Source organism: Sminthopsis crassicaudata, chromosome 1 (assembly GCF_048593235.1).
Source record: "Sminthopsis crassicaudata isolate SCR6 chromosome 1, ASM4859323v1, whole genome shotgun sequence".
Lineage (NCBI taxonomy): Eukaryota > Metazoa > Chordata > Mammalia > Dasyuromorphia > Dasyuridae > Sminthopsis > Sminthopsis crassicaudata.
Window position 1 is genome coordinate 249,702,633 of NC_133617.1, and position 25,448 is coordinate 249,728,080.

Sequence of the window (25,448 nt, forward strand, 5' to 3'; positions counted from 1 at the left end):
CTGAGACACAAGACTATTAACTGATTTTCCTATGATTACACAACTAGTTTGTGGCAGAACTAGGACTAGGACTCAGGTGTCCTGACATGAAGTTGTTCTCAAGGTTTCTTTTCCTCCATTTAAAAATGTTTGTGGGAGGAAATTCCACACACAAACATGGCAACCAGTTTCTTTTTGGAAGTTTTTCCTCATAGAGTTCAAATCTTATATACACAAATATGATGACAAATAGTTCATTGTAATCATGATCCATTTGCAGAATCCCACATTAGGAAGAGAGCTGAAATGGAAATCCCTCCTCCAAATCTTTCTGACAAATGGTCATCCGATATCTTCTTGAAGACTAGTGAGAGGGAATACATTACCTTGGACAGCTCTGTGTTTTATAAAGTTTTTCCTTACATAAATACAAAACACCTCCCTGCAACTTCTATCTCATTGCCCCTAGTTTTGCAGTATGGGCCCAAACAAACCAAATTTATCCTTTTACAGAACAGTCTTTCGTTTACTTGGAAAGAGTCAAAATGATCCCATTAATTTCCTTATTTCTAGGAAAATTCTTTCACCAGTCACACTCTTCTACAATGCTTTTAGGAATGATTAACCACAGCTCTCAAGAGGGAAAAAATGTGTCCATGACATGCTTTTAAAGTTGAATTGGCCTTATCAACATTTTCCCCCTCATTTTCTTAGGTCTAGGCAATCAACAAAATAATAAATCAAATCTTGATTTATAGTTTTTGCTGTTTTCTGAGGTTTAAATGTTCACACAGAAAAATAAACAATTGGCTCTCAGAACTCTTATGAGCTGATTCCAACACACTGCAGAATCTTTCTAGATTGTTAACCTTCTTCTTAAGGTGATATCAAGAACTGAACATGATGTTTCAGAAGTTTGACCAAGGTAGAACCCATTGGTTCACTCATCTTCCTCACTTTGGACACCATTTTACTATTAATGAAATTTGAATTTCTGTTAGTCTTGATGATGTTAAACAAAACAAAACAAAACAAAAACAAATACAAATGCAAAAGACAGTGTAATATAACAGAAGAGAATGCAAGCCAAGAGATCTCAATGTATAACCCCAATTTAACATTTACTAGCTGTATAAACATCAAGACACTTCTCTCTCTGACCCTTGGGTTCTAACTGTGTAAAATGAAGGTAATGATGCTCATACTATGTCTCAAAGTTGTTGTGGGATGTGAGAAAAATGCTTCATGAGCCTTAAAGTGCTTTATGTAGGCACACTTTATGTTACTGTGCGTCACTTTTTAATTTTTTGCAAATTGAAGGTTTTTTACAATTGCATTGAACAAGCCCTACTGATACCTTTTCCCCCAACAGCATCATGTCTCTGTGTCATATTTTAGTAATTCTCATAATATTTCAGACTTTTTAATTATTATTAAATATGTTACAATGATCTGTGATCAGTGATTTTTGATGTTATAGAATATTTGTTTGGGGACCACATAAGACAAAAACCTCTTTAATAAATGTCTATGCTCTGATTACTCTATCCACAGATCATTACATCCTTTTTCCCTCTCTTCAGGCCTCCATATACCTAGAGAAACAGTATTAAAATTTAGCCCATTAATACGTCTACAATGGCCAAAAGTGTTCAAGTGAAAGGAAGAGCCAATCAATGCAACAAACTTCAAAGTTGGTTTTATTTTAAAAAGCCACCAACTTTTAGCAATTACAACCTTGATTAGTCAGTAGCCATCAAATTTGAGGCAAGACCCTCCACCAGCAAAAATATTATCACTCACTGAAGACTGTAGTGATGGATAGCATATTTTTAGCAATAAAGAATTTTTTAAAATTAAGATACATATATATATGTATATATTTTAAGAAATAATGCTACTGTGCTTTTAATAGACTACAGAATACTGGAAACAACTTTTATGTGAATTGGAAAATAATTTATGTTACTTGCTTTGTTGCATTATTCACTCTATTGTGGTGCTCTGGAACCCAACTCAATTTGTCTGAGGTATGCCTGTAAATGTAATCTAACCTTTATAATTACATCTATTAGTATGAATAATTCAAAGAAGCACATATTTTCTAGTTATATTTGACAAAATGTATCATGTAACTAAATATTTATTTATAATATTTATATATTATTCATATATATTTATATCTATCTATCTATCTATCTATCTATCTATCTACCCAAGTTATCTTCTCTAATACATATTGGCTATGTGACCCTAAGCAAATCAGCTAAATTTTGACAATATTCTTCCACCTCTGGCAATTATCTAAAGATATAGATTGCAAAATAAATTGCTGCTCTGTTGTTGTTTAACCTTATCTGTTCATTACCTTATCAAACATGCTCTATATTAATGAGATCACTGGTCAAACTCTCCTACACCAACTCCAAATTGTATAACAATTCCTATGTAATGCAAACACACATATTTATCCATTTATATGGTCAAAATTGAATTACATGTGCATTTTTAATCTCATTTTGTAAGGGAACAACTACATAGAATCAATATTATTAAGTAGCTATACTGCAGAATGGATAAATTACTAGAGAGGAGGCAAAGAAACTCACTATGTTTGTCTACTTGGACACATATTTGACTCAATGTAATTTTGTTGACTTTCATATTCTCCCCACCCAAACTGTTCTAATCTCATTTCCACTAAAGGAAGAGACTGAAGTCTTTATTCTCCATTCAGTAAGTCTCCATTTTCACTTCTCACCAAAACTTGTATATGTCTTTCATCATTTTCAATAAAATTACTATTCAATGATGATTAAACCATCTATTTACAAGCAAATTATTTTAGTCCTCTGATGAGGGGCCTCATTGCTATACTTCCAGGTTGATGCTTTGGATTTTGACTTTCTTTAAGATAAAACTTTAATCATTGAAGGAATCTGGTCATTTAGAAATGCAACCATGTTTTTTTTTCCATGATTCAGAACTCAGAAGGCCTAACTATTTAGTGACAGGAAGGGATTTATTTTTGCTTTTAACATGCTGTTGATTTTGAGTAGCCAGAAGGACCCAGCATGTGGCTACAGCTCCACTGGCACCATGTTGATCTCCTCACTTTTTGGCAGAGAAAAAAACATATCACTAGATGAGATTGCTACAAATAATTTGACAGTTTCCATTCATTTCATGGAATAATTGAAATCTATTATTTGAAATTGTTTAATGAATTGATTTTTTGCCCTTTTTTAATCATAGGAATTAATTTTTCCTTGCTTTCTTTGATGAACCTAACTTGATGCTTATCTAATCACTTAATTCATAATTTATACAGAGCCATCTGGTAAAAATACAATCATAATATTAATAAAAATGAAAAAATTGCATAACTCTCTTATATCATATATAAACAGTCTTTTGACAGGAACTATTGATCAAATAATTCTTAAATTCTTAAAAGGGCATTCTTAAAGTGGAGCTTGCTCAAGTAGAGAGAAAAGTTTTCTTTAGAACATATACATATATGTGTGAGTGTGTGTGTGCAAAATATATATATATATATATATATACATTTGTATAAAACACATATATATGCATATATATAATAAACATATATATATATACCAAAATAGTTTTAAAATCATATTAATAATGCATTAATGAACTCATTAATTAATTAAACCTTCTTCTAGTGGGCAGCTAGGTGTGTCAGTGGAGAGAGTACTGGGATTGGAATGAAGAAGACTGATTTCAGGGAATCACTAGCCAATCACTATCCTTGAGACCCTGGATAAATCACTTAACCCTGATTGCCTCAGTTTTGTCACTTGCAATATAATCTGAAAAAGGAAATGAAAACCACTCTACTATCTTTGCCAAGAAAACCTCAAATGGGGTGCGGAGGCACAAAGAGATGGACATAACTGAAAAACAACTCAACAAAAAAAAAATGAATTAATAATTTGAGTTACAATTAAAGCTTTTAAAAGTACAACTTTTTTAAAATTGAAGTTTTTATTGAAAATTATAAGAGCCAAAATGAAATGAAGTAAATAAGCAACTTTAGAACCCAGAAAACCTGAGTTCAAGTTCCACTTACTTCTAACACATGCTAGCCATATAACTGTATAAGTCATTTAATTTCTGAGTGTTATAGGGAACTTTGTAGGATTGTCAGCTGACAGGAAAGTGCCAACCTGCAATAGAAGATGGAACTTCTTCACCTTAGATTCCCTAAACAAATGAAATCAAAGTTCTAGTTCCTATCATTATCTTTATTATTACGTGCTTTTTAATTCACTATTTTTGAAATATGAAAATTTTATTAACTTCATAATTCTAAGCTCTGAGGAAGCATAGTGTGATAGAAAGAACAGTGAACTTAGAATCAGATGATCTACATTCAGATTCTGACCCTGTCATTCAGTACTTGGAAAACATTAGGTAAGTCCTATCTGTTCCACTTTTATAAAAATGAATAGTATTTAAACTCCTTTGGGGCAAGCAATGTTTTGAGGTTGTCTCTGTATCCCCAATGTTTAGATCAGTGGCTGGAATAGAGTATACATTTAAAGAAGATTTTATGAATGAATGAATGAATGAATCCATGCATAAATAAGCAAATTAAAATGTTCGACTAGATGCAATATAGTAGAATAGGAAAAAAAAAAACTCAGCTCCAGGCACTTTGGGGTCCTATGCCATCAGTTTAAATCCTGCCCTTCATTCTATTGGTGTGACTTTGGTATGATTTAACATTCTTGGACCTCAGTTTGGTCATCTATAAAATGAGCTAGATGATATCTAAAGTTTCTTTCAGAATTAGATCTATGAAAAGTATCATCTCTATGATACTATCAGACTGTCTCCAAAATTCCTTCTAGCTAGAAATCTTTGATATGACTGAAAAATATAAAATTTTTCTATGTACTAGGCAAAATCAAGAACTTGATATATTTATTTATATAATGCAATGTTAATGGTATTCAATTATTTTTCAGTCACATCCAATTCTTCATGACCCCTTTTGGGGATTTTCTTGACAAAGATAACTGGAGTAGTTTGCCATTTTCTTCACCAGAGGAAATTGAGGCAATCAAGGTCAAATGACTTGTCCAAAGTCACACAGCTAGTAAGTGTTTGAAGTTGGATTTGAACCAAGGTCTTCCTGACTCCACACCTGGCTGTCCCTGTACCATCTAGCTACTATATATGCAGGCTTGAAAATTCTAGTACTAATTATATAGGCAGAAGATAATAGGAATTGCCTGGTTACCTCCACTTCAATTCAGAAAATTAAACAATTGCTTAGTGAACAGATTATGTTTTGATTACATAGCTGGAATTCAAAATCATTCATGAACTGGTCCTGCTTAAATTAATCATTTTTATCCCCCATTACTTCCCTAAACAAATTATTTTCTTTAGTCATTCTAGCATTCCATACCCTCTCTGACTAAAGACACATTTATTTGTTTATTCTAACTTCCTACTTACATTTGGTAGTCTCTTTACTTTGAGTGTATTAACCCTTCTAAAATAACATAACCCATCTTTGATGATTCATCTCATGTACTATTTCATCAGATAGTTCACATTACCTCTCTTTATTTGGAACCCTTATTGCATTCCTATGGTTTTCATGGAATGATTTCATACTTAGCATTTATATAGAGCTTTGTTGTTGTTATTCAGTCTTTTCAGTCACATCCTACTCTTTGTGACCTCATTTGGGGTTTTCTTGGGAACTGAAGTATTAGAACTCATTTTATAGATGAGAAACTGAGTCACACTGGATTGTGTGATTGTGGATTAAGTGTCTGAGGCTGGATTTGAATTCAGGTCCTCTTAACTCCAGAACCAATGCTCTCTCCACTGTGTCACCTAGCTGACCAAGCAATAGAGTAAGATGGTACTAGCTTCCTCTTGTAATTTTCACTCTATTGGTTGCCTATGATGAAATCTACTAATGAATACTTCCAACAAAATTCTCCCTGTCCCTTCTCATACTTTCATTAAGGATTCCCTTGATACATGGATAGATTATCCTTATAAAATTTTATGGAAACACTTCTACCTAAATTAATTTACTTATTCAGTATCATATCAATCAAACTATCTCAAAAAATTTTATAAAGCAAATTATAAATTGAGGGGATGCCTAGTAGTTGTTAGATGGCTGAGCAAGTTGTGGAATGGAATGGATTGGATGGAATGGAATGGAATACTATTGTTCTATAAAAAATAAGCAGATGGATATCAGAAAAACTTGGAAAGATTTACATGAATTGATGGTGAGTGAAGTGAGCAGAACAAGCATAATTTACTGTATAGAGTAATAGCAATATTGTGCAATGAATGATCAGTTAGATAAGGATTAGCTTTTCTCAGCACTACAAAGATCCAAGACAATTCCAAGACTTGTAAATGAAAAAAAAAATATCATCCACATCCAGAGAAAGAACTGTAAAGCCTGAATGAACATCAAAGAATACTATTTTAATTTTTTCATTGGTTTTATTTTTGTCGTGGTTTTTCCTTTTTGTTCTGATTCTTCTTTCTGAATTTGATTAATGTGGAAATATGTTTAACATGTATTCATATATAACTTATATTGGGTTGCTTACTATCTAAGGGAGGACATAGGGAAGAAAGAGAGGGTAAAATGTTGAAATTCAAAATTTAAAAAAATGAATACTGGAAACTATCTTTACATGTAATTGGAAAAACTAATATTAAAAGAAAAATTAGAGAGAAAAGAAAGTAGTCACATATGTGAATTGGTAATTATTAACATTTGCTTGATCTCCTTTCTGGTTATACTAAGGTCTAAAATTTTTATCATCCTTAATATATTTTAAATTCATGAAGGTTAAAGATAATGACTAAAAAGTAGCACCAGAACATGACAGAATCTCAAAATTGGAAGAGACCTCAGAGATCACACTAAACAGATAATATTTGTAAAGTATTTAGCACAGTGTCTGGAATGTAGTAGGGGATTAATAAATGCTTGTTCCCTTTCTTTTACTACTTGATGTTATGCTATGGAGATACAAGACCTATTTCTCATTCTGGCTCTTGTTTTTACTACTTGTGTGATGTTGGGGAGGTAAGCATTTCTTGGCTTCAGTTTCCTTACCTGTAAAATTTGACTGGAAAATCTGTTAGGTACTTTCAAGCTCTAAATCTATGAACCTATAAGAAAATGACTAAAAAAACAGCTGATTGAAGTTTTATACATGTCTGATCATTAAGGAAAATTTTTGATATCAAGTTAAAATATAATGTTCAGAAATTTCTAATTTTCCTAATTTTACTCTTTGGGACCAAGCAAATAAAGCCTTATCCCTTTTTCCTGTGATAGCCCTTCAAATATTGGTGGCACAGTGGATCGAGTACCTGACTAGAAAAAGGAAGACAAATTCAAATCTAGTTTCAGACACTTATAAACCATATGATGCCATATCCTTATTTATCTCATTTCCTCATCTGTGAAATGTGCTGGAGAAGAAAATGGCAAACCACTCCACCATCTTTCCCAAGAAAACTCCAATTGTGGTCATGGGGAGTTGGATACCAATTATCATGTTACCCTTAACTCTTTCTCTTCTCCAAAGCAAATATACTCACATTCTTAAGTTAATCCTCATATATATCACAGTTTTCAGTCCCTGCACCATATTTTTCCCTGTTCCCCAACTTCATAAAATGTGGTACCTAGAGCTGAATACAGGGAAAGAATACAGCAAGATCATAACTATGATTTCAAGATGCAAGATTTTGTGAATGTGCTCTAAGACTGAATTGCCTTGTACAGTGGGGTGATATTGCTGATTCACTTTAAGTTTATACTTCTAATCTTCCCAGATGCTCAGGCCCTTGCAAATATTCTGTATATCCTTAAATATTTATATGTTAAGCCCCCTGTTAGACTGTAAGTTCCTTGAAGGCAAATAATGTGTCATTTCTTTCTTTGTTTCTCAAATGCCTGGAATAATTCTTAAGACATACAGTAACAGGTATTTAATAAAAGTGAGTTAGTTATTTGTGAATGGAGAGGTATTGACCAAAAAGTTTACCACACAATTGGCTCATCATGTTTTTTTTTCATATTTTTTATTTGCAAATCCATTTTTTATTTTCAAATGCAATGTCTTTATATTTATTGGTATTAAATTCATCTTAATAAATGATAACATCTTGATATTTTTGGATGGACATTCTGTTATATAGTCTATTAAATATTATTGTCTATTCCCTCCTATTTAATGTCACATATGCACTTGATAAATATAGCATCCTTGTCTTATTCTGTTCTAGTAATAAAAATATTGAACATAACAAGGCCAAGACCAGGTCTCTGTGACACTCTACTAGGGACATTTCTTCAGTTTGACATCAATTCTTAATCACAATTTCTGTTTTTGGTGGATCAAGTCCACTGAACCATATTGTCATTGATTATATTTGTGAGGAGGGCAGAAAGAGTAAGGAGTCAAAGATGACATCTAAATTCCAAATCTGGATATCTGGAAGGATGATGATACCTTTAATGATAATAAGGAAATTTATAAGTGGGAGGGTTTTGGAGAAAAGATAATGAGTTTAGCTTTGGTTATACTGTGCTTAAGATATCTATGAGATATCTAGATCAAGATATATAAAAGGCAATTAGAGATGTAAGCCTGGAGATCAGGAGAAAGATTACAGTTAGACAAGTAGATATGAGAGCCATCTGTACAGAGAGAAAAGTGAAACTCTACGAACTCATGAGATCTAGTTTATAAAGAGGAAAAATAGAAGAGGGCCAAGATAGAACTTTAGAGATCTTCACTGTCAGTAAACATGAAGATCCAGCAAAGGAAACAGAGAAAGAGCAGTCAGACATGTAGAAGGAGAACCAAGAGAGAACGGAATCTTAAAGATAAGATGATTAATTATATTAAAAGCTGCAGAGTGGTCAGAGATGATGATTGAAAAAAGGCCATTAAAAGACCATTGATAACTTTGGAGAGAGCAGTTTGGGTTCAGAAGCCATTGTACATTTAATGCAGAGCTTTGTATGTAGTGTTCAACAAATATATGCTTAATCTTAAGTAACTTTTCATTTAAATAAGTTACTTTTAAAACAGTTTTCTATTTCTAGAACTCCAAAAATTGACAGTCTTTGTGGAATTATCTTGGGGAGTTGTAAAAATTTATTTATATCCTTTTATATAAGCAAATATGTTTGTAGGGTGCTTGAAGTGAGGAACATCCATTTAGCAATGTAGAACTGCAAATTATCTATAATATTTAATCTATAAGAGTTGACTAGGTTATTGAAAGGATACATTTCTGTAATATAAAGGAAACTCCCTGGGGTGGCCATTCTTATTAATAGAGAAGATAGTTGAGATAAACTAAGGAGATGGATAGAGATTATATGGTCCTTTGCCTTTCAATGTTCATTTTATGTAATCTTATGAGGATATTTTACAGAAAGAAAGATATAAGCCTAGAGAAGATGTGGAAAAGAAATGCAGGGCTTTGAATAATATATATGTATGCTTACATGTTGTTTGTTGTCAATCATTCAGTTGCATCTGACTCTTTGTGACCTAGAACACCAATGATTTCCATAAGATGTTCATGGCAAAGACATTGTAGTGATTTATCATTTCCTTCTCCAGCTCATTAAAGAAAACAGATATTAAGTGACTTGTCCAATATCAGACAGCCAGTAAGTATCTGAGGCTGGATTAGAATTCAGGTCTTCCTGATTCCAAGCCCATGTAATTACAGGCATATATGTTAAAATCATGACAGGTGATAAGATCCCAGTGGAAATGAGAATAGAAAAAGAAGTTAAAGTCCTCCTGAAAGTAGTCATGGAGAAAAGAAAACATTGACCTCAAAATATCTGTTGGTGAACTTTTTATGGAATATAAGTAAACTTTCTGAATGTTAGCTAGCAAAGCCTTCTCTATTTGCCTAGTGGCCTACTTCCATACTTTTAGCTGAGTAACTTTCCCCTCTGTATGACCTTGATAAGACTATTTTATAATGAAAGATAATTATAATTTTAAAGTAGCCTAGCTGTTACAAATAGTTCCAATTGTGATTTTGTAATTACACTTATTTTGTAATAATTTTTAAAGGATGACATAGGGAGTCGAGCTATTTAATTGTCATTACCTCATCTTGCTGGGAACTGAGAAGTTGAAGTTTCATGTGCTTCATGTAGGCCATGGTAATTGGCATGTTATAATCAATCATGCTGGTCACCAAAGTAGGAGGTTTCCCGTTATCTGTAATGAAAGTATTTTTCAGACACATGGATTAATTGCATAGCTTCATGTTGAATTTATTCAACAAATCTCAAAAGTTTCAATGTGTCTTATTGGAATAGGATTCCAAGATACCATATGAATTCCTCAAATGTTCTAAAAAATAAATAAGATCAGTCACATTTTTCCAAATGCAAATTACTATAAATGATCACAGAGTGATTCATTAACTCTCTCAAATCACCAGGATACTTCATATCCTGGCTTTCTCATTATTATGTACATCTATATATCATTATACCACTTTCCTCACAATAGTCAGGTAAGGAAATAAAGTTATTAACTCTATTTTACAGATGGAGAAACTGAGATTAAGAGAAGTTGATTGACTGCTGTTGAATGATTAAATAATTGGCAAGTGACATAGCCACACATTTCCGACTTTTTTCTGATTCTTATCTTTTCTGCTACACCATACTGTTTGTCATGCTACCTAGATAATAGGAAATATCTTATTCTAGTGGCACAAAAATAGTTCACCTTTTCCCTCTCTTTGCATGTAGGAGAACAATCCCTATACACCACTTTGGAATAAGATGGAGAGGTATCACCCTGAATAGGGGATTTTACATACTGCTTGAAGAGGCAGTATGTCAGAAAAGATAGAAAAATAGTCTTCCAGCATAATGAGTTAGGCCCAAATTCCAGCTCAAACAGACGTTGTTCATTTGTTTTGATAGTGTCTGACTCTTTGTAACCTCTTTTACGTTTTTCTTGGGAACACTACTACAATTGTTTGCCATTTCCTTCTCCAGCTCATTTGACAAATGAAACTAAAGCAAACAGGTATAAGTGACTTGCCCACAATCACATAATTATTAAATATCTGAGGTTATATTTGAACTAAGGTCTTCCTAACTCCAGGCTTGGTACTCTCTTCATTGCCTACTTCTGACACATACTGCCTATGAAACCTAAACTTTCAGGCAACTCTCTAGAACTAAATTGCAAAGCAGGTGATGATCTGAATTAATAGCAAGAGATGCTACATTTCTCAGTGTACCACCGACATCAATGATCTAGCTGAAATGTGGAATTTTCTGTATATCAGGGTAAATACATCTCTCCCTATAACTAGCAATTGCTTGTAGCAATTTATACATCACAAACATCTATATTATCAAAATTTAAAGTAAAACCCAAAGAATTAAAAGGTTGGGATGAATATCTACTTATTCACTAATTCCTATATATTCATTTAAGAAATAAGGACTTATATTTCCGAATTGACAAATGGTCAAAGGATATGAATAGACAGTTTTCAGATGAATAAATTAAATTCATCTATAGCCATATGAAAAAGTGAACTAAATCACTATTGATTAGAGAAACACAAATTAAAATAAGTCTGAGCTATAATCTCATACCTATTAGGTTGCCTAAGATGACAAAAATGGGGAATTATAAACATTGGAGAAGATGTGGGAACACTGGAACATTAATTCATTATTTGTTGGTGGAGCTGTGAGCTTATCAACCATTCTGGAGGACAATGTGGAACTATGCCCAAAAAAATAATTAAACTGTGCAGGTCCTTTTACCCAGAAATACCTCTATTAAATCTGTATCCCGAATAGATCATATAAAACATAAAAGGACCCACACATAAAATAATGTTTCTAATAGCTCCTTTTTTAAATTAGAAATCGAGAGAATGCCCATCAGCTTTTAAAACAAATTATGGTATATGAATGTAACAGATAAGAAATGATGAGCATTAATATTTCAGAAAATCCCAGAAAGTCATACAAGAACTGACACTGAGTGAAGTGACCAGAACCAGGACAACAAGGTACACACTAACAGCAACACTGTGCAATGATCAACTTTGGTAGACTCTGCTCTTCTCAGAAATATAATGATGGGGAACAACTAGTTGATGTAGTGGAGAGAGAGCAACCAGCCCTGAAGTCAGGAGGACATGAATTCAAATCTGGCCTCAGACACTTAACACTTCTTGGCTGTGTGATCTGTAAGACCATCAATGGAAAATGCTATCCATATATAAAGAGAGAGAGAGAGAGAGAGAGAGAGAGAGAGAGAGAGAGAGAGAGAGAGAGAGAGAGACTATATGATATAGTAAAAAAGACTCTGAATGCAGATTGTTGAAGTATACTACCTTCACTGGTTTTGTTTGTTTTTTTGTCCCATGATCTTTCCCTTTGTTCTGATTCTTAATTTACAACATGACTAATGTAGAAATAAGTGTGATATGATTGTACATATATAATTTATATCAGATTGATTGCTGTCTTGCAAATGGGTGAGGTGAGAAAGGGAGAAAAAACAAAAATAAAAATCTTATAAAAGTGAATGTCAAAAACTAATAAAAAAAAAGAATTATGGATTTTAGTGAAATGGAAAGGACTCAAAAAGGTTATATATTTGATCCCTCCATCTTCATAGAAGGCCAACACAAAATATCCCAAGCAAATAAAAAAATTATCCTAGTTTAAGATTCTATATAAATGTCTTTATTTAAAAAAAACACAAAAAACATTTCTCCTAGAGGATCCTCATAGATTATTCTGCTGAAGACAAACAAGTGTGGTTGATCTCTGCTTTAAGAGGTTTTCTGAGATCTCTTCCTTCTAACTGAGTTGTTGAAATGTTCCAGTCTGCCACGTTTTTTATGAACCCTAACTTAAAATAGGAGATATAAATTGGTATGATGAATAAAATTACTTTACATCTCAGTATTTGACTCTGAAGCTACCTTTATGATCTGCTCCATCTGGGTTTAAATGCATTCTCTTCTGGCACTCTGAGCAGCTCATTAGAAATCGTGTCACCGCTTCTCTCGGTAGGAAGGCATAACTCTCTGAAATCTGAAATGATTCACAAATATAGGTGTTATTATATAAGCTGATTGAACATGATTTAACCAAACTGATCATTATATTTCCAAATAAGGCACTTTATATCATAATGGCAAGAAGCACAATGAAAGCATGCACTGCATACCATGCATCATTTCAAGAAATATCTATCCAATTTGGTTGTGTATCACTTAATGGTTGATAATTTGTGATGGGGGTAGGGGAGGCAATTGGTCACATCAGCATGGATTTCTACTTACAGTTCTACATTTTTAAAGCAAAAAAAAATCATAGTTTGCAGATACCTAAAGTAATTTTCTCAAAAACTTTGTTTGCCAGAAATATTTTAATAGTTCTGGTATTATTTAAAATTAAATTATTTAAAATAAAAATTAAATTTTAAACTCTTTATTTTTTAAACTGAGACTTAATACAAACAGCAAATGTTGAATTTTGCACTATGACAGTAACTTCCTTGTTTTATCATGCAAAATAATCTTTGACATAAATAAATTATAATCTTTTTAAATAAGAACTCTTACTTTTTTGCCAAAGTTTTCCCATTCCACAGAAAATGACACACTTGGAAACACATAGTGGCCATCTACTTCTCTTTATATTTCATATCAGATATTCATATTTTTGTTCATAATCTTTCATAAATTCTGTCAGAGCAAATATTCCTGACTTTCTACAACCAAGAATAAATAGCTGACAATTTCAAGATTGTCATCTACAAGCTAGTTAGATACTAACATTCCTATGATAGCAAATCTGTAAGTTTCAACTTTTCAAACAACTTTCCTATTCTTAAGAGTAAAGACTTTATAACATGAAAGTGAACCATCATAGGTATGATAAATTAGTAAATATAACAAAATGAAATGGAAGGAGACACCCACTAGGAGTATGCTACTGAGAAATCTGATGCAAACATCATTCTTCTATCAAATCATTAGCATTATAAGACTCAGAAAATGTTAGAAAAATGTTAATTAAAAAAAAAAAACCCTATAAACTAGATTTTAAAATTTGATGAAGTAATCACCATTTTTTTTCAGATTCCATGCATCATTACCATTATAAACTCTAATGGACTTAAAATCAACAGAAAATATGGAAAGTTATGAACCAAGAAGTTATCCAGTTTTACTATATATCCACTCCACTCCATTGACACCGAGAGGGTCAACTTTTGATTATCCACATTAATAGAGAGATTGCAATGGTGCACATAATACAAACAAATGATAATCCAAAAGACATTAAAATGTGGCTTTGATATCCCCTTTTTTGTCAAGCTCCATATTTACCTCAATGTGTTTTTTTTTAATTTAATGATAAAATTAAGTTTTTTATTACATACCACTTTGCTACCAAGATAAGTGAGGAGTGAAAGGGGAAAAATAGCCTAGCATAAAAATTGTTCTGGACAATACAAACATAGCTAATTTAGTCTACACTGTGACAAATCCTGAAAGTCAAACCTCTGATCTTGACTTGGTTTTTAAGATTAAATTTTTGCTGTGGTTTATTTTTTTTTTCATCCCAGGAAAAGAATAAGAGGAAAAACTAGAGGGAGGAAGTAGCGAAAGAAGGAAAAAAAAGGAAGAAGGAGACGGGGGGAGAAGAGAGAGAAAGAGAGACAGACAGACAGATAGACAGACAGACAGAAACAGACAGATTCACTCAGAAGACACTTTACTACAAGTTTTCTTATTAGAGATCTAACAAGGAAATTTTCAGCATATAAAAAACAGAGTTTAGGTTTTCATTCTCCTTTTATGTGGAAGAAAATACAACACTCAATTGATTTCTACATTGAAAGGGGAGTACTGTATGAAGTGTCCAATAACTTACTTTAAAATCTCTCTTGCAAATAAAATCTGAAAAATTGTTATCAACATATATTCAGTCAATATGCCTTTATGACAGTTAAATATATCTGAAGTTTAAGTCCATTGAAACTAATGGGGCTGACCAATGATTCATTAGCACCCTGGGTCTGACAGGCATGCTTCATTTGTTTTCATCAAGCATTCCTATCAAATTTTTGTCCCACTTACATATAAAAGAAATCCTCCATAGGGAGCAAGTGAACTTGTAAAGTCTGGATTTTGATGAGTAGCCCCATTAGTTTCAATGGCATGGACCCTGTTCTCTACTTGCCTTTTCTTATATATCCCAATTCTATATTTTTCTGCAGAATTTCTTTCTGAATAGACTTAGGCTTGACCTGACTCATTTGTATAATTCATCTGACCATTAGCACAGTTTGAAGTTAATTCCTTTTCATTAAATCATTTTTCAATCATGACATTCCCACCCCCCACTAGCATATTTTGCCCTACAGCAAGCAACACATATGCATGATAGTCTGACACAGAAAAAGATTTGTAACTGCAAAGTCCCACTTTTTTTACTTGCTTTAGAGAGAAGTTAAAAAGTCTTTACTTTTAATAAATAGTCCTTGGTGAATCTGATTCTAAGAAGCTATCTTGGCATTATCATATCCATTCTGAATTACAGAAGCATCTCTACATGTTGAGAAGCCATTATAACCTGCCACTGTCTCAGGATTCTTGTTCCTCTACAGTATTTCTTTGTTTTACCTCATTCTCACCTTAACCAATTCTTTCTGCCCAGGCTAAAGACACATGGAAGAAGAGCCACTTAAAGATAAATTGTCTGGCAAATATCCAACTCTCTTCCTGCTCAATTTCTTATGAAGAGGGAAATAATGTAGCTAATTCCTGATTTAGTTATTTCCATTTTCTGAGAGTAGATGTCAGTATAAGGCAACATTGCAATGACTTCACAGAGTTAGCAGCTTTAAAACATGTCATCTTTATGCATATGAAGAAGAAAAAATGATCAGAAGTAAAGTTAAGTCAATTCAACTGACATTTAGTGAGTACCTACTGTGTGATAGGCACTTAATATTTAGGCCTTTAAGTATAAGTATACATGAAAATGAAAAAAACCCACCAGTTCTTTACTTCAAGGAACTCACAAATATACAATAATCTCTGAGGGAAGGCTTTTTGCAGAAAGTGAGACTTGAGCTAAGATGCAAAAGATGTGAAAGAATCTAGGAAAGCTCAGAATTGGGGATGAGAAAAGACTGTTCCAAGCATGAGGGAGAGAAAGTAAAAACTCTCAGAGTCAGAAGATGGGGTGTCTGTTGTGTACAAGGAACAGTATGGAGGTGAGTGTTGGGACAGAGTATGTGGAATCACAGATTATGTGGAGACAAGTAAGGTGTAAGAAAATTGGAATGTAGAAAGAGGCAGGTTATGAAGGATTTTGTATATGACCATGGAGGTAGCAGGAAACCAGTGCAATTTTTGAAAGAGGAAGTAGATTTTTGTGACATGATTAGTCATGCACTTTAGGAAGATCAATTTGATAGCTAAGAGTAGGATATATTGAAGTAGAGAGAGACAAGGCAAGTATATAAACCAGCAGACTACTGTAATAGCTTAGGCATACCTAAACAATTAGAGCTTGTAAGAGGGTGACTGCATCTCAGAAGAGAGAAAAGGGGACATACAAGAGATGCTATGAAATACAGATCTATGCATAATTCATGTATCTATATACATTTATGTATGTATATATATATGTGTGTAAGCACATGTAAATGATTACATATATTTCTACACTTATTTACATACACATATATTGACATATGTGTATATATCAATCTACATATGTCTCTGTGTGTACGGATGGATATATAGATGAACAAAGAAGCTTAGGTTTGACAGGATAAACAACTAATAGTATAGCTTTTTCTGAAACAACCCTAATCCCCATCCTTATTATCATTACACAATGAGGAAGCCAAAATGAACAACTTAATGCAGGCCTATATTTCCTCTTCTATACACTAATCGGATCTCTTCCACTTCTAGTTGCCCTTCTTCATCTACACACAAACCTAGGCTCCCTTCATATACTAACCATATCACTAGCTTCACCAACCCTAGAAAGATAAGAGAGACTAAGAAGAAGAAGATAAAATTTAGGTAACAGGAAGGATGTTTGATACTCTGATTTCCAGTAATAAGGACGTTAGGAAAAGGAACATTATATGATAGTCTTCCTAAAAATATATTTTAACCTCCCCATTCTACTCTCAGTAGCATTCATAATTACAGTTATAGAAAAGATCCCGAAAGAAGGAATGATATTTTTAAAAGTTTTGCAATATTTGCAACAAAATCACAAAAATGGATTTAACAAAAACACACACATTGCAAAGATTCTGAAATGCACTAAGTGGTTTTCATCCAGATTCTGACATTAAATTAGTTCACCAATATATGTATTTTGGACAGGCATCATGGAATAAAGAGCTAAGCCAAGAATTCAGGAGGAAGGGGATATCAGGTTAATATTCATTTGGAAAATTGTACATTGCCTTTAATTACCCAGACTGGCTGTCTCTAAGGAGAAAAAAAAGCCAATCACCCCTTTCACAAAATCACTGAATCACAGGATTTCAGAGTTAGAAGAATCTACAGGATCCATTTAATCCAACCTGTAACTGAACAATAATCACTTCTGCATCATAATTACAACATCCAACTCTCCCTGCACCCCTCAAATGTGACCATCCACTTTGGCTTGAACATTTCCAGTTCATACTAATTTAATCATGATGATGCTACTGATGGTTACAAATCATAAAGCACGTGCCACAAACATATGATACTTATAATGGCAAAAAAAAAAAAAAAATCCAAACAGAAAATAGACAAGCAGCAACAGTGGTGAGCAGGCAGGAGTGTTCTATATAAAATTTTTTTTTTCACATCACAGATCTCTTGGGCTCATCGAGCTAGAAGTACATCAGCTATTCATTCCCATTCTGATCAACACAGACGCTTTAATTGGCTGTGTTTTTTCCAATTTTGATCAATTCAGCTCTCTTTAGGGAGGATGATAGTCCTTTCCTTTGTTCCTTTTAGCTAACCATATTGTTGCCAGATAGTGAAGTCAGCTGATTGGATTATTCTCCACTGCATCTCGGATCTCCTGAATTCAAGTGATCCATTAGACTCAATTTCCCTAGCAGTAAACTCTATTGACATGTGACATCATAAAAAATATTTCCGATGATACCTTCTGTTTCAGAATTTATGTATAAAGCATTATTAAAGTGGATTACCCAAGTGGTAATTAAAAGAAGAAAATGAGGGCCTACAACCAATTTCTGAAAGTTTTGTAAGGAAACAGATAAGAAATTTCATTAAAAAAGAAGATATGAAGGAATAATGTTCTCCAACAGCAGAAGAAATACCCACACAAAGGAAACCATTAGATCATTAAAAGTATCAAAGTACTTGTACAAGTATCTTCCTTGCACCTGAACATATCTTCTTTCCAAATGTAACTGCTTTCTATACCTTATACTATAGTAGCAATTTATACCAGATTTTAAAAATTTGTAACTGTAAAATGCATTCAATATATATATATATAAATATATATACAATACTTTACTATGCACCCTCCTCAAAGTGACTCATATTTATGGAGTAAGAAGAAATAAGCATGCTATTCTAAAATTTTTTGAATGGTTTCTTTTGGCAATCAATATGAATAAAATTGGTTTTATTAATCACATGTGATATAAATATTCATCACGGTTATGATTTTTAGACTTACTTCATTCTAGATTGTTGTTTTTTGTTTGTTTGATTTTTTTGGTGCTAGCTGTTATTTGACAGATATGCTATTGCCAGGCTGACTCCTCTTTGTGAATTCAAATCTGGCTTCAGACACTAACTAGCAGTATGATCCTAGAAGAGTCACTTAACCTGTTTGACTCAGTTTCCTCATCTGTAAAATAAGCTGGAGAAGAAAACAAGTCACTCTAGTAACTTTCCCAAGAAAATTCCAAATGGGGTAACAGAGTCAGATATTACTGAAAAGACTGGACAACAATAAAAATCAATGTCTAAAGTGAAAATATACAATGCTCATGCTATATATAAACAGGAAGAAACAACCCAGAATCTTAGAGTTAGAATTTAACAAGGTGACATAGTACAGCACATACCTAATGAGATAAAAATATCCTTTAGAATATTCCATGAACCTTATGGTGAGAAATGAAACCAATACTCCAAGGAAGTCAGTTCTACATTTGGAAAGTTCTAATTATTGAGAACAATTTTTTAAAAAATTATAAAGATAAAATCTACTTTTTCATAACTTACACTAACTTTTTTTTTCCATTTCTATCCTCTGAGTGCAGTTCTTCCAGGTGACATTCATTTGAATAAAAGAAAATAGCTATCACATTTACTTTATATCTTCCCATTTTCAAGGTAATTATTCTATGTTCATTCAATCAATCCCTATTTACCATAGTCATTACCATTCCCTCACTCACCTGATCATTCTCTCTGAGTATGCTAAAGTTTCTTTGTATCATTTCTAAAAAAAGTAAAATAATGGGGACATTTGGGAGAGTAGGAAAAAAAAAAAAACTTCTATCCCTTTTTTTAGACACTAAGTTTCTACTAATTGAATAGCAAATGGTATGGGTTGGGGGGAGGGCAATACTTCTACCCTCACTCATTTGAGGTTTAATAAAACTTCATTGACTAATAGTAATAATAGCATTACATATGTATGTATGTATGTATGTATGTATTGCATTTATATCACATTTCAAATTTTCCATGGGATTTTACAAATAGCTCACTTATTCTCAATTTTCATTATCCCAATTTTTACTAATGAGCAAACTGAACCAGATACAAATTAAGTGCTGCTTGGAGGACACTGTCTTCATGTCACTTCTTGACAAAGAAGTAATTGAGCCTACTACACTAGTAATAGAAAGCACACTGGTGTGAGCTCATGAAATATAATCTTAGAAGTATAGAACTACAGGGCTATCCATAGTACCTGAGGAAGTAGCCCATTCACTAGAGTTTCAATCCTCAATTGTGAGTTCCGGTTGGAAAGTTACCTTAATAATGATATTATACAACCTGAAATCACATTAGCTTTATCGGCTGCCATGTCAAACTTATGTTGAACTTATAGTTCATTAAAATTCTCATGTCTGTTTTCACATCCATTGTTATTCATATATCTGTTCTCATTTTGTACTTATCAATATGATTTTTAAAACTCAAATGTAGGAGTTTAGATTAACTTCTGACATGTTCAGTTTTGGACCATTGCTTTAGATAATTGAGCTTTTTGGATCCTAATTTTTGTCTTTTGTCCTTCCCAGATTTGTTTCATCTACAAATTTGAAAGGCATGCCATTAAGACTTTCAACAAAGATATTAAAAAAATCTGTTAAACAACACAAAGCCTAAAATATCAAGATTCCAGGAACATTCAAAGTGACATTCCTCAAAAATATCATGGACCAATTAGTGAATTTTGAGTATGGTCAATGAAGAATTATGACTAATTATATTACTATATTAGAAAGATTGGCAGTATAAGAGATTTTAAAAATTATTTTCTGAAACATAAGAATAGTATGTCTAAAGCATTTCCTGTGATCTACCAGTCTAATAAGTCAATTAAAATATTTTTGAAAGATGCAAAAATAAGTTGATATGCTCACTGTCATGTGCCTCTTTAGGGGCTGACAAGAAGTTCCCCTAAAGACAGCAAAAGCTGAGTGTTGTAGTGGATTATGCACTACTAGCCTTGAATTCAGGAAGGGCTAAATCCAAATCATGTCTCAGACATTTAATACTGTGCTACCAAGAGCAAGTCAGATAATCTCTGTTTCTATCAATTTCCTTATTTGTAAAATGGGGCTAATCACACCCACTGCCTACTTCACAGAGTTGTAGTGAGGATCAGTGAGATAAGTTTAGTTCAGTCTTCCAGGAGTCAAGATGACATATCTCTATATTTTCCCATATTCATCTCCAAATAACCATAAAATAATGCCCTGAAACAAATCATGGAGCATAAGGATCAGCAAAATTTGGGTGAAACTCTTTTAGCCCAAGAACCTTGGAAGATTATGAAGAAAGGTCTCACTCAGCAAAGGAGAACAGAATCAAGGATAGGAAATATACCCATAAAGCAGCAGCAACTTCCACCTCAACAAACCAGTGGAAGATATAGAGCCTGAATGCAGTGAGACTGATAAACACCAACATCAGCCCTCCCCACCCCACCCCACAACCTCATGTCTGTCAGCACAGCCAGGGGAATAGGAAAACTTTCTTTCTAAGAACCAACCTGTGTTTCATCATAGTCCTATGCAAAAAGGCAACTTCCAGAAGTCAGATCTCCTTTCACTTCAACATAGCCATGGCAGGTAACCAATAGTGGTCAAAAAGCAATATGCTTCAATGTAATTAGGGGAAATGCCTCCATTTGGGGAGAGTTCAACCCATTCACATTCATAGTGATGATTACTGTGTATTTCTCTCCATCAATTTTTTTCTTTCTGTTTATCCTCTCTCCTTTCACTCTTTCCCTCCTCACCAATGTTTTGCTTCTGACTACCACCTTCCCCATCTGCCTTCAGCACGCAGCACTCACCCAACACCAGTAATAGGAGCCCAGCTTAGCACCAGATAAGCTACAAGACTCCTACAGAAGGTGTGACAAATCTATTACAATAGAGGGGAAGATGGGAGGGTAGGCAATAAGTATTGTTTGAACCTTACTCCCATCAGTATTGGCTCAGAAAGGGAAAAATATACAAAACCAGCCAAATATAAAACTCCATCCTACCATCTTTGTAATAAGAGGAGAGAAGATTAAGTAAAGGCAAGGAGAGGGATTGACAGAGAGAAGGGCAGATGAGGGAGGTGGTAGACAGAAGCAAAACACTGGGGAGAGATGAAGAGTAAAAGGAGGGAGAGGATAAACAGAAGGAATATTTGATAGGTAGAAATATACTGTAATCATCACTGTGAATGTGAATGGGATGAACTCTCATATAAAATAGAAGCAGATAAAAGAGTGGATCGAAAACCAGAACCCTAAAATATGTTTTTTATAAATAATAAACCTGAAGCAGAGAGGTGTACATGCGATATAGCTAGAGCACAATCTATTATGCTTTGGCTGAAGTAAAAAAAAAAACAATAAGCAGGAGTAGCAATCCTGATTTCAAAGGAAAAATAGCCCTATTTCAAAAAGAAGAAGAAAATTACATTTTGCTAAAAGATATCATAGAAAATGAAGTAACATCAACATTAAATAATATGCACCAAAGTGGTATGACATCTAAATTCTTAAAGAAGTTAAGTGAGTTACAGGTTTACCATCAAATAAGAGAGAGCATTATGAAGTGTAAAATCGATAATTTTGATTATATTAAATTTAAAAGGTTTTGGTCAAACAAAACCAATGCAAGCAATATTAAGAGAAAAGCAGAAAGCTGGGAACAATTTTTACATCAAGCATCTCTGATAAAAGCCTTATTTTTCAAATATATAGTGAACTAAATTTATAAGAACATAAGCCATTTCCTAATTGCTAAGTGGTCAAAAGTTAAGAACAGTCAGTTTTCAGATAAAGAAATCAAAGCTATCTAAAGACATACTGAGAAGTGCTCTAAATTACTTTTGATTAGAGTAGTGTAAATTAAAACAACTCTGAGATAAGACCTCACAGATATCAGATTGGCTAATATGAAAAAAAAGATAGTAATAAATGTTGAAGAATATGTGGGGGAAATGGGACAGTGTTGTACTGTTGGTGGAATTATAAACTGATCCTACCATTTTGGAGAACAATTTGGAAATATGTCCAAAGGGCAACCAAACTGCATAACCTTTGATTTAGTAATATCATTACTAGATTTGAATCCAAAAAAATCAAAACAAAAAAATGGAAAGGAATCTACACATTCAAAAATATTTGTAGCAGCCCTTTTTGTTATGAGAAAACACTAAACATTGAGGGAGCACATCAATTGGGGAATGGCTGGACAAGTTGTGGAACATGAATAAAATGGAATACTATTGTTCTATAAGAAATGATGAATAGGTGCAGTTTAGGAAAACTTGGGAAGACTTGTACGAATTGATAGAGTGAAATTAGTAGGACCAGGAAAACATTGCACCCAATATCAATAACATTGTTTAATGATCAATTATGAAAGACACATCTATTTTCAGGAACACAATGATCCAAGACAAGTATAAAGGACCTGAGAGGGAAAATGCTACTGAAATCCAGTTAAAGAACTGATGGACTTTGAATGCAGATTGAAGCATACTTTTAAAATTTATTTTATTCCATTTTGTGCTTTTTTTCTTTTGATTTGTTTCTTCTTTCACAGCTGTGACTAATATAGAAATATGTTCTACATGATAGCACATGCATCATCTATATCAAATTGTCTACCATTTTCAGAAGGGGAAGGAGAGGAAGAGAGAGTGAAACAAATTTTGAATTCTTGCAAAAATGAATGCTAAAAATTGTCTTCGTGTGTAATTGGGAAAAAATAAAATACAGCCAAACCCCCCCCCAGAGATAGTATGTAAAACACTTACAAAATCTTAAATAAAAATGCTAGTTCTAATTAGAAAAAATATGATATTTTATATTAAAATAATTTAAAATATCTTTAGATGGATTAGCAAATGAAAATAAAGAAAACAATTCCAAGGATGAAGTCATATTAATCACGATTAATTAGTTATTAGTGATTAATGATTTTTTAAGAATCAATCAAAATGAGTCCAATTTACTGAAACAGAAAATTTAATAATATATTTATCTTGAACTGACAGAGCAGATGCACAATGATCTGGGTTCAGAATTGAATTTTAAAAGAAGGTAGGCTGGAATGTATCTTTTAAATGGCATGGACCATTTAGTGACCCCAAGATTCTTTCTGAAAAAAAAAATCAAATACATGCTTACTTCTGATAATGCTAGTTTCTTCCTCGTTGAGATAACTTTTTGTATGCTTGATATTTATTTGGTATCACCTGATTTATGTATATATGTAATCTCCCTTATTAGAATCCAAACTTCTTGAGGGACAGGGAATTTTGTTGCTTTTTTTCTTTATAACTTTAGAGCTTATTGATTATTAATTGATAGCAACTACTCAAGAAATAATATAATCTCTGAAGATATGTATAATTGTGGACAATAGTTTGTGAAACATTACTAACAAGTGGCATACAAAAATCAGTATAAAATATATCATAGAAATGTGTCTAGAAAAAAAAAAAGTTGTCTAGTCATATAGTGGTATATATAGGTATAGTGCAAGTCAGGTAATGTGCTATTCAGAGGATTATCGAATTGGAGCCAAAAAAAGATCAATAGTGAGAAAAGTAAGACTCATATTCAACTACTACAATTCCAGAGTTGTTTCTCAAAGAGACATAAAGGAACTTCCATTCTCTCATGCCTCTCAGCATGTCACTTATACTTTGTGTAGAGGATATATGGGAAGATATGAAAAAGAATTGCATTTGTTGAAACCGTATGAAGGGATCATAGATCTATTGAAATATCAAAGAATAACATATAAAAGAGGAATTGAGACTTGGAAATCCATCCATTGTCATGAGTCTTTTGGTGGATAAAAAGTAATATCCTGAAGTCACTGGTCGTCTTAATAAAATTGTTTAAGATCTATAAAAGTATAAGGTAATAAAATTATCTTAGCAGTTAGGCAGGCCTCATGTTTTGCAAATGCATCAAGTACTTCTTCATTTTTAAAGAAATAAAGAGACTAATTTTTCATAAAAACCTGTATCTTAAGGATACATGAGTCGAAGATTTGAAGATAGAAAGTATGGAGATGTTGAAATAAACATTTAAATCACACTTTGTAACTTAAAGTTGTGCATGAGAACTAGTACACATTTTCAGTAAAGTTTTAAAAAATCCACCCAATTAAAAGTTCTAGCAACAAAACTTTTACCATATACCACATACTTATGCCAATAATGAATTATTCTCAATAAAAGAAAAGAAGCCTGGAGAAATAGAATTCTTATTTTACATTTCAATTAAAATTTGCATTCGCCCACTGTTTAAAAGTTTTTGAAACTCAATTTAGTTTCTTTTGAACTCTGTGGTTGCATTTACTAAAATGGACATGATCTACATTATTTCATCAATTTCTACAATCCATATTTGAAGATAAAATCTTCATGTCCCAAGAGCAAACATCTCAAAAGCAAATAAGAAATTTAAAGAACTCACTTATGTAAACCATCAGTAGAATTTGCCTTTTAGGTCACACCCTTATTATCACCTCTGCTGGCCACCATCAAACTCATGAGACCAAAATAACAATTGAACATTGAATTCATTCATCTTATATAATTCCTGAAATTTT

At 32.9% G+C, this 25,448-nt stretch overlaps 1 protein-coding gene across 6 annotated transcripts in view; it reads right to left on the minus strand.

The window, feature by feature from the left end:
• Positions 1 to 25,448, minus strand: part of NOL4 (nucleolar protein 4) — a 465,402-nt gene that overhangs the window by 332,384 nt on the left and 107,570 nt on the right. For all 6 annotated transcript variants that reach the window (XM_074277643.1, XM_074277598.1, XM_074277604.1 and 3 more), the window contains 2 exons: positions 13,024 to 13,135; positions 10,156 to 10,268 (listed from right to left, as the gene is read on the minus strand). In XM_074277643.1, the coding sequence (XP_074133744.1) occupies positions 10,156 to 10,268; positions 13,024 to 13,135 (225 nt within the window). The remainder of the gene's footprint in view (positions 1 to 10,155; positions 10,269 to 13,023; positions 13,136 to 25,448) is intronic.